Source organism: Oncorhynchus tshawytscha, unplaced genomic scaffold (assembly GCF_018296145.1).
Source record: "Oncorhynchus tshawytscha isolate Ot180627B unplaced genomic scaffold, Otsh_v2.0 Un_contig_9978_pilon_pilon, whole genome shotgun sequence".
In the NCBI taxonomy this organism is placed as follows: Eukaryota; Metazoa; Chordata; class Actinopteri; order Salmoniformes; family Salmonidae; genus Oncorhynchus; species Oncorhynchus tshawytscha.
Genome location: NW_024607894.1, coordinates 17,501 through 28,148, shown reverse-complemented (window position 1 = coordinate 28,148; position 10,648 = coordinate 17,501). Strand labels below are relative to the sequence as shown.

The window sequence follows — 10,648 nt, the reverse complement described above, 5'->3', positions numbered from 1 at the left end:
TAAATGAGGAGGAGGAGGATAATAAATGAGGACCAGGATAATAAATGAGGAGGAGGATAATACATGAGGAGGATAATAAATGAGGTGGAGGATGATAATAAATGAGAAGGAGGATAAGAAATGAGGAGGTGGAGGATGATAAATGAGGAGGATAATAAATGAGGAGGAGGAAAATAAATGAGGAGCAGGAGGATAATAAATTAGGAGGAGAATAAATGAGGAGGATAATAAATGAGGAGCAGGATAATAAATGAGGAGGATGATAATAAATGAGGAGGAGGATAAATGAGTAGGATAATACTTGAGGAGGATAATAAATGAGGAGGAGGAGGATAATAAATGAGGATGAGGATAATAAATGAGGAGGAGGGTAATAAATGAGGAGGATGGGGATAATAAATGAGGAGCAGGATAATAAATGAGGAGCAGGATAATAAATGAGGAGGAGGAGGATAATAAATGAGGAGCAGGATAATAAATGAGGAGGAGGATGATAATAAATGAGGAGCAGGATAATAAATGAGGAGGAGGAGGATAATAAATGAGGAGGAGGATAATAAAGGAGGAGGAGGATAATAAATGAGGAGCAGGATAATAAATGAGGAGGAGGAGGATAATAAATGAGGAGGAGGATAATAAAGGAGGAGCAGGAGGATAATAAATGAGGAGCAGGATAATAAATGAGGAGGAGGAGGATAATAAATAAGGAGGAGGAGGATAATAAATGAGGAGGAGGATAATAAAGGAGGAGGAGGATAATAAATGAGGAGCAGGATAATAAATGAGGAGGAGGAGGATAATAAATGAGGAGGAGGAGGATAATAAATGAGGAGCAGGAGGATAATAAATGAGGAGGAGGAGGATAATAAATTAGGAGGATAATAAATGAGGAGGAGGAGGATAATAAATGAGGACCAGGATAATAAATGAGGAGGAGGATAATACATGAGGAGGATAATAAATGAGGTGGAGGATGATAATAAATGAGAAGGAGGATAAGAAATGAGGAGGTGGAGGATGATAAATGAGGAGGATAATAAATGAGGAGGAGGAAAATAAATGAGGAGCAGGAGGATAATAAATTAGGAGGAGAATAAATGAGGAGGATAATAAATGAGGAGCAGGATAATAAATGAGGAGGATGATAATAAATGAGGAGGAGGATAAATGAGTAGGATAATACTTGAGGAGGATAATAAATGAGGAGGAGGAGGATAATAAATGAGGATGAGGATAATAAATGAGGAGGAGGGTAATAAATGAGGAGGATGGGGATAATAAATGAGGAGGAGGAAAATAAATGAGGAGGAGGATAATAAATGAGGAGGAGGAAATAAATGAGGAGGAGGAAAATAAATGAGGAGGAGGATAATAAATGAGGAGGAGGATAATAAATGAGGAGGAGGAGGATAATAAATGAGGAGGAGGACGATAAATGAGGAGGAGGATAATAAATGAGGAGCAGGATAATAAATGAGGAGGAGGAGGATAATAAATGAGGAGGAGGATAATAAATGAGGAGCAGGATAATAAATGAGGAGGAGGAGGATAATAAATAAGGAGGAGGAGGATAATAAATGAGGAGGAGGATAATAAAGGAGGAGGAGGATAATAACTTCTCTCCTCAGCAAGCATCATTAGAAGGTTATAATAGGCCCATTGTAAGACATGTGTGTTTGCTTCGCAGGTGTTTTACTGTAGATATGCCCACCTGATAAGAGATAATTCCACAAGACAAAATAATAGATGTTAAATCAAAGGATAAGCCTCGTTTTGAACATTTATCATAAATGGTTTTAGATCGCCATCTACTGGTGAATTTAGATAGTTGTTGTTTTAATGTAATTACAAGGGACTGCAAAATGAGTAGTTTCTTCTACAATCGCCACGATAATATTTAGTTATATGTTCAAGACATTCTTGTGTTGAGTTAATTCGCAAAATCAAGCACTTTTGTGCTACACAAAATCTACCCAAATGTCTCATACTACAGGGCCAAAATGATACAGCACAACATTTTCTCAGTAGCTTGGTACCTAAATTCTTCTCAGTAGTAAAATGGATATTGTCACACTTTTTAAATTTGTTTTATTAACAACAAATCAATACAGAGAGTACATGAAGGAACACAAGTATATATATATTATATACAATGGACAATCGATCTAGGGGAGGGGCTGGGGGCGGGGCTAGGGGCGAGGCCGGGGGCTTAAGGGACATACTTATAATTCTAATTCTAACAGCTTTTTTTGTTAGTCGAGTATTTAATTGTCTTAAAATACAGTTCAATTTCTTTTTGTAAGGTAAGAAAATGTGTTTGTTTTTTTTGTTTGTAAAATTTACATTTTGTGTAAATGAAATTTGGCCAAAAGAATAATGAAATTAATTATATAAAAATGTTTCAGCTTATTTCTATTGTAGGTAAAGAACCCAAGCAGGACATCTCTTCACAATAGTGTAAAATCTTCATAAATGTGTTCAATTATAAATCTACTGATGTCTTGCCACAGTTTTCTTACATGCATACAATCCCCCCAAAAAGATGCAACACTGTTTCTAGTTGGTCATTACAAAAGGAGCAATTTGAGTTGATGTTTTCCTTAAACTTCTTCATATTGTGGTTGGCAGGATAATATTTATGAATCATTTTAAAGGAAACTTCCTTAATTTTGTTAACAAGTAGGTATGTGTGTGGCAACATTCAAACTTTTTTCCCAACAGATATTATCAATACATCCATTCCAATAAGGCACAACATAAGGTATAGATACAACATCCTGCTGAAACAAGGTTCGTAAATCGCTCTGTTGTTGAATGGACCAAAAGAGAAACAAATCTTTCCTACTGATGAGTCAACAGGGTCAATAGAAGGTCGGCTCTGAGGGTCACCTTCCTGAATAACAGAGCAACACCTGAGGGGAATGGCATCTAAAACAATTTACAAAATCTTTAGGTTTTACAGGGGACCTTGTCAAAATGCTAAAAAAAAATTAAATAAAAATCCTTATAACTGAGTAAAAGACCCCTCTGCATTTACCCGTTGGTGTGCATTGTCACACACCTTGTCCATTGGGGGAAACGTGTTGGAGTGCGTCATCAGTCGACTGCGCAGGAACCAAAGCGACTGATGTTCTTGAACGTGGCCTTTCCTTTTCCTGCGCCTGCGCAGAAAGGCCGCCGAGCCAAAATGACAGCTCTCTCCTCTTGTCTCTGTGGGAAGTCGACACAGCTGGTTGATTTCTGGACACTTCAAAATGGAAAGGAATACAACATTATTCAGATATTTGCATGGAATGTAATGACTATATATATATATAATTTCTGAAATATTAATGTTTTTGTTGTAGTATCCGGTTATTGTCTTCATATAATTTGAGTTGATAGTGTCTGTTCAGGTAGCTTGTTTGGTTTTTTGTCTATCAGCAAGCTAACTGTTAGCTTTTACGAGAAGGCCAGACTTGTCTTTATTTTCTGTCATAATTCACATGAACTAGTTAGCTACCCCCTTTTTTTTTTTTAAAACAGGGAATAAATTAGCTATACATACCGTCGTGTTTGCTCTGTTTTTTTGTTGTTTATTTTCAAACTCTTGATTCTTGATCGCATTTATTTTGTTGTTTTTTTTTGGACAGTAAAGGACGCAAGTAAACGTTTTTGTTTTACTGTTTACTAGTCTTAGTTTCTTACCTTTTTTTTGGGCTCTCGGACACTTTGTTTGATCTTTTATTTTATGCATTGAAGTATTGCTTTTTTTCCCCACCATGTTTCTGATAGGCGGTGTGTTGCTTTGGCCCAGTTTCTACGGTACAAAACTATAAAAACCAACAAACTAAGTGATTTCAGTCCATTTGACAACTCACAATCAGCATGTTTTTTGTTGTTGTTGTTCTTCCCCCTTCCGACGCGTTAGATATTAACATTTATTTCCATTAAAAACTCAGCGACTTCCATTGAACTTGCTCTGTTGTTATTTTGGACATCTTGTTGTCATTGAGTTCCCTCTTACATACGATCCAGTTTGGTGTCCGGGGGACATCGAGTGAACCCGTCTGGGTCCCTTTTGGTTTCCACCACCATGTCTTGTGTACATTATAAATTCTCGTCTAAACTCAACTACGACACGGTCACTTTCGATGGCCTGAACATCACTCTGGCCGACCTGAAAAGACAGATTATGGGTCGAGAGAGACTCAAAGCTGTCGACTGCGGCCTACAAATCACCAACGCACAAACTAAAGAAGGTAAGAAAGTAGTTTTATCATCTGTGTTTTTTAAAGGAAGACATTTATATATATAAATAAATATATATCTGGGATGGGACCCGGGGGACTAGATGTCTGGGATGGGACCCGGGGGACTAGATATCTGGGATGGTGCCAGGGGAACTACCAACAGACCGACCAGTAATTCCCTCGTCTCTGATCTGTAGAATACAAAGACGACGAGGCCCTGATATCCAAGAACTCCTCTGTCATCATCAGAAGAATACCCATCGGAGGAGTCAAGGCTTCAAGCAAGATGTATAACATGTGAGTACATATATACACAGTGTAGTCACCTGGCCTTAACCCAGCCTATAGTCACCTGGCCTGTAGTCTCCTGGCCTTAACCCAGCCTATATTCACCTGGCCTGTAGTCTCCTGGCCTTAACCCAGCCTGTAGTCACCTGGCCTGTAGTCTCCTGGCCTTAACCCAGCCTGTAGTCACCTGGCCTGTAGTCTCCTGGCCTTAACCCAGCCTGTAGTCTCCTGGCCTTAACCCAGCCTGTAGTCACCTGGCCTGTAGTCTCCTGGCCTTAACCCAGCCTGTAGTCACCTGGCCTGTAGTCTCCTGGCCTTAACCCAGCCTGTAGTCACCTGGCCTGTAGTCTCCTGGCCTTAACCCAGCCTGTAGTCACCTGGCCTTAACCCAGCCTGTAGTCTCCTGGCCTTAACCCAGCCTGTAGTCACCAAGCAAGATGTATAACATGTGAGTACATATATACACAGTGCATCGAGGTCTCCCTGGTGGTCTAAGGTCGCTGAGTCTCAGTGCAAGAGGGGGTCAATACAGTCCCTGGTTCGATTCCAGGCTTTATCACATCCGGCCGTGATTGGGAGTCCCATCGGTCCAGTGTCGTCCGGGTTTGGCCCGGGGTAGGCCTTCATTGTAAATAAGAATTTGTTCTGAACTGACTTGCCAAATTAAAGGTTAAATTTTATTTTTATTAAAAACATTCAGAAACTATACAAACCCATTTTCCCCACATTTTTTAAACTTTTCAGCCCTGTTCTAAAATGTATTAAATATTTTTTTCCTTCATCAATCTACCCCATAATGACATCACAATACCCATAATGACATCACAATACCCATAATGACAAAGCGAAAACAGGTATTTAGAAATATTTGCAAATGTATTAAAAATAATATTTACATAATGATTCTGACCCGTTGCTATGAGACTTGAAATTGAGCTCAGGAGCATCTTGTTTCCATTGATCATCCTTGAGATGTTTCTACAACTTGATTGGAGTCCACCTGTGTTAAATTCAACTGATTGGACATGATTTGGAAAGGCACACACCTGTCTATATAAGGTCCCACAGTTGACAGTTCATGTCAGAGCAAAAACAAAGCCATGAGGTCACAGGAATTGTCCGTAGAGCTCCGAAGACAGATCTTTGCCCTGACACAATCCTGGGGAAGGGTGGCAAAACATTTCTGCAGCATTGAAGGTCTCCAAGAACACAGTGGCCTCCATCACTCTTAAAGAGAGGAAGTTTAGAACCACCAAGACTCTTCCTAGAGCTGGCCGCCCGGCCAAACTGAGCAATCGGAGGAGAAGGGCCTTGGTCAGGGAGGTGAGCAAGAACCTGATGGTCACTCTAACAGAGTTCCTCTGTGGAGATGGGAGAACCTTCCAGAAGGACAACCATCTCTGCAGCACTTCACCAATCAGGCCTTTATGGTAGAGTGGCCAGACGGAAGCCACTCCTCAGTAAAAGGCATATGACAGCCTGCTTGGAGTTTACCAAAAGGTACCTAAAGACACTCAGACCACGAGAAACTAGATTCTCTGGTCTGATGAAACCAAGATTGAACTCTTTGTCCTGAATGCCAAGCGTCACGTCTGGAGGAAACCTGGAACCATACCCACGGTGAAGCATGGTGGTGGCAGCATCATGCTGTGGGGATGTTTGTCAGCGGCAGGGACTGGGAGACTAGTCAGGATCGAGGGAAAGATGAACGGAGCAAAGTACAAAGAGATCCTTGATGAAAACCTGAATCGGCGCGCTCAGGACCTCAGACTGGGGCGAAGGTTCCCCTTCCAACAGGTCAACGACCCCTAAGCACACAGCCAAGACAACGCAGGAGTGGCTTCGGGACAAGTCTCTGAATATTCTAGAGTGGCCCAGGCCAGAGCCCGGACTTTGAAGCCGATCGAACATCTCTACAAAGACCTGAAAATATCTGTGCAGCGACGCACCCCATCCAACCTGACAGAGAGTGAGAGGATCTGCAGAGAAGAATGGGAGAAACTCCACAAATACAGGTGTGCCAAGCTTGTAGCGTCATCAAAGTACTGAGTTAAGGGTCTGAATATTTATGTAAATCACATTTCAGTATTTATTTTGAATACTTTTGCCAAAATGTCTAAAACCTGTTTTTGCTTAGTCATTATGGGGCATTGTGATGTCATTATGGGGTATTGTGGTGTCATTATGGGGTATTGTGATGTCATTATGGGGTATTGTGATGTCATTATGGGGTATTGTGATGTCATTATGGGGTATTGTGATGTCATTATGGGGTATTGTGTATTGATGTAATCCATTTTAGAATAAGGCTGTAACGTAACAAAAGGTAGAAGAAGTCAAGGGGTCTGAATACTTTCTGAATGCACTGAAAATACATTTTAATAGCAGGACACTGTAAAGTCCATTATTCCCCCGAAGAGAAGGAATTAGGCTTTTTTTGAGAAGGTTTTTGAATTCTAGGCAACCTGCATACACATTGTTTTTGATGTACAATAGACCCAACAATAGCTACTGTAGTAGGTCAAAGCTGTGTGCTGGAATGCGTTGGTGGGCATTCCTTGATCAGCGTCAGACCTACTTCTCACTTAAAAACGTAGTTTTTATGTTTTAAATTTCCATGGATTGTTACCCCCCCCCCTGCAAGGTGTCTTCTGAAATGTGTAATTTACACTTAAAACACATATATATATATATATATATATATTTTTTTTTTTATACATAATTTTGTCTCAGCTAATTTATTTCCCAGGGTCCTCTGTTTCCCAAAAGCATCTTAATAAGGATACTTAGTTAAATCTCAGAGCGGTTTTCTGTAAAACCATCATTACTGAACATTTGTTCTTCCACGTCACTTTATACACAGAAGATCCCCGTTTTAAACACGGAATCGAGATGTTTATCTGTCTCTCTGCGACTGCCGATAGTTTCAGAACCAAGTTGACTAGGATTTACAACGTTGCCCCTGGCTCTGCATTTGTTATAAACAAGCAAAGGGTGAAAAGATGTTTCAAATGAAAACCAAGATGGCTGCCGTCGAAACCAAGATGGCTGCCGTCGAAACCAAGATGGCTGCCGTCGAAACCAAGATGGCTGCCGTCGAAACCAAGATGGCTGGACACTAGTAAACAGTAGTACACAAGTATAAACACCATGGGACCACGCAGCCGTCAATCCGCTCAGGAAGGAGACGCGTTCTGTCTCCTAGAGATGAACGTACATTGGTGCGAAAAGTGCAAATCAATCCCAGAACAACAGCAAAGGACCTTGTGAAGATGCTGGAGGAAACGGGTACAAAAGTATCTATATCCACAGTAAAACAAGTCTTTTATATCGAAATAACCTGAAAGACTGCTCCAAAACCGCCATTAAAAAAAGCCAGACTACGGTTTGCAACTGCACATGGGGACAAAGATTGTACTTTTTGGCGAAATATCCTCTGGTCTGATGAAACAAAAATAGAACTGTTTGGCCATAATGACCATCGTTATGTTTGGAGGAAAAAGGGGGACGCTTGCAAGCCGAAGAACACCATCCCAACCGTGAAGCACGGAGGTGGCAGCATCATGTTGTGGGGGTGTTTTGCTGCAGGAGGGACTGGTGCACTTCACAAAATAGATGGCTTCATGAGGCAGGAAAATTATCTGAATATATTGAAGCAACATCTCAAGACATCAGTCAGGAAGTTAAAGCTTGGTCGCAAATGGGACTTCCAAATGGACAATGACCCCAAGCATACTTCCAAAGTTGTGACAAAATGTCTCAAGGACAACAAAGTCAAGGTAATGGAGTGGCCATCACAAAGCCCTGACCTCAATCCTATAAAACATTTGTGGGCAGAACTGAAAAAGCGTGTGCGAGCAAGGAGGCCTACAAACCTGACTCAGTTACACCAGCTCTGTCAGGAGGAATGGGCCAAAATTCACCCAACTTATTGTGGGAAGCTTGTGGAAGGCTACCCGAAACGATTGACCCAAGTTAAACAATTTAAAGGCAATGCTACCAAATACTAATTGAGTGTATGTAAACTTCTGACCCACTGGGAATGCGATGAAAGAAATAAAAGCTGAACTACTATTATTCTGATATTTCACATTCTTAAAATAAAGTGGCAATCCTAACTGACCTAAGACGGGATTAAATGTCAGGAATCGTGAAAAACTGAGTTTAAAAGTATTTGGCTAAGGTGTATGTAAACTTCCGACTTCAACTGTACATGTGTTTGTCATATTTCTTAATTCCATTATTTTACTTTGTGTGGTGAATGTTTTTTAGATGTTACTGCACTGTTGGAGCTAGAAACACAAAAGCTTTTAGCTACACTCGCAATAACATCTGATAAAAATGTGCATGTGACCAATTAAAATGTCATTTTAATTTTGTATTGGATGTGTGTGTGTGTGTGTGTGTGTGAACAATCCAATATTTTATTTTGTATATACGGTACAAACCCCATTTTATTGTGGGAAGCGTTCTAGCACCTTCTAAGGGTATGAATCAAGCTGTTTTTGAGAAGGTTTAGATCCTAAGCAACCTGCCTTCACATAGTTTGATGTACAACAGACCAACAATGGCTACTGTAGTAGGTCAAAGCCGTGTGCTGGAAAACCTTGGTGGATTATGGGTGAAGTAGGCGTTGTGGAGCTCGTGAATTTATTAGATTTTTTTTTTTTTTTTGGGGCTTCAGACCAATGTCTATTTCTCACTTAAAACAGTTCATTTTTAAAATGTATAATCATATCTGTATGTTTGTCAAAGTAAATGAGTCGTTATTGTGACATTTTAAATGGCACTTCCTGATGTGGCATCAAGTGATGGTGGAAGCAGTGGGCCCCGGATCATTTATCTAGATTCGTTACTTCCTGATGGTGGAAGCAGTGGGCCCCGGATCATTTATCTAGATGGCATCATTTATCTGATGATGTTGGAAGCAGTGGGCCCCGGATCATTTATCTAGATTTTCTTCCTTCCATTTATCTAGATTAGTGATGTGGAAGCAGTGGGCCCCGGATCATTTATCTAGTGGTGGAAGCAGTGGGCCCCGGATCATTTATCTAGATTAGTTTCTTCCTGATGTTGGAAGCAGTGGGCCCCGGATCATTTATCTAGATTAGTTTCTTCCTGATGTTGGAAGCAGTGGGCCCCGGATCATTTATCTAGATTCTAAGTGAGGAGCTCTGGATTGTTTGTGTGACTGAGAACTGAGAACTGTGTCAGTTAAGATATTCAAATAAGGGACGTTGGACCGCAGCTCTGCTCTCTCACACCTGCTGCTGGGGGATGTGGTGCTGTAAGGGGTGTGGTGGTGCTGTAGGGGGGTGTGGTGGTGCTGTAGGGGATGTGGTGGTGCTGTAGGGGGATGTGGTGGTGCTGTAGGGGGTGTGGTGGTGCTGTAGGGGGTGGTGCTGTGGTGCTGCTGCTGGGGGTGTGGGGTGCTGTAGGGGGTGTGGTGCTGCTGCAGGGGTGTGGGGCTGCTGCAGGGGTGTGTGGGGCTGCTGCAGGGGGTGTGGGGCTGCTGCAGGGGGTCTGGGGGGTAACAGACACACGACAGGTCTGGCCTGGGGGTAACAGACACACGACAGGTCTGGCCTGGGGGGGCCTGGGGGTAACAGACACACGACAGGTCTGGCCTGGGGGGTAACAGACACACGACAGGTCTGGCCTGGGGGGGGTAACAGACACACGACAGGTCTGGCCTGGGGGGTAACAGACACACGACAGGTCTGGCCTGGGGGGTAACAGACACACGACAGGTCTGGCCTGGGGGGGGGGTAACAGACACACGACAGGTCTGGCCTGGGGGGGTAACAGACACACGACAGGTCTGGCCTGGGGGGTAACAGACACACGACAGGTCTGGCCTGGGGGGTAACAGACACACGACAGGTCTGGCCTGGGGGGTAACAGACACACGACAGGTCTGGCCTGGGGGGGGTAACAGACACACGACAGGTCTGGCCTGGGGGGTAACAGACACACGACAGGTCTGGCCTGGGGGGTAACAGACACACGACAGGTCTGGCCTGGGGGGGTAACAGACACACGACAGGTCTGGCCTGGGGGGGGTAACAGACACACGGGGGGTACAGGTCTGGCCTGGGGGGTAACAGACACACGACAGGTCTGGCCTG

At 42.6% G+C, this 10,648-nt stretch overlaps 1 protein-coding gene across 1 annotated transcript in view; it reads left to right on the top strand.

The window, feature by feature from the left end:
- The first annotated feature begins 3,009 nt into the window (after positions 1–3,009).
- The window catches only part of LOC112238433 (E3 ubiquitin-protein ligase RBBP6-like), a 23,503-nt gene continuing 15,864 nt past the window's right edge, over positions 3,010–10,648 (top strand). The window contains exons 1-2 of the mRNA XM_042312704.1: positions 3,010–4,241; positions 4,430–4,529. Of these exons, the coding sequence (XP_042168638.1) occupies positions 4,076–4,241; positions 4,430–4,529 (266 nt within the window). The 5' untranslated portion in view covers positions 3,010–4,075. The remainder of the gene's footprint in view (positions 4,242–4,429; positions 4,530–10,648) is intronic.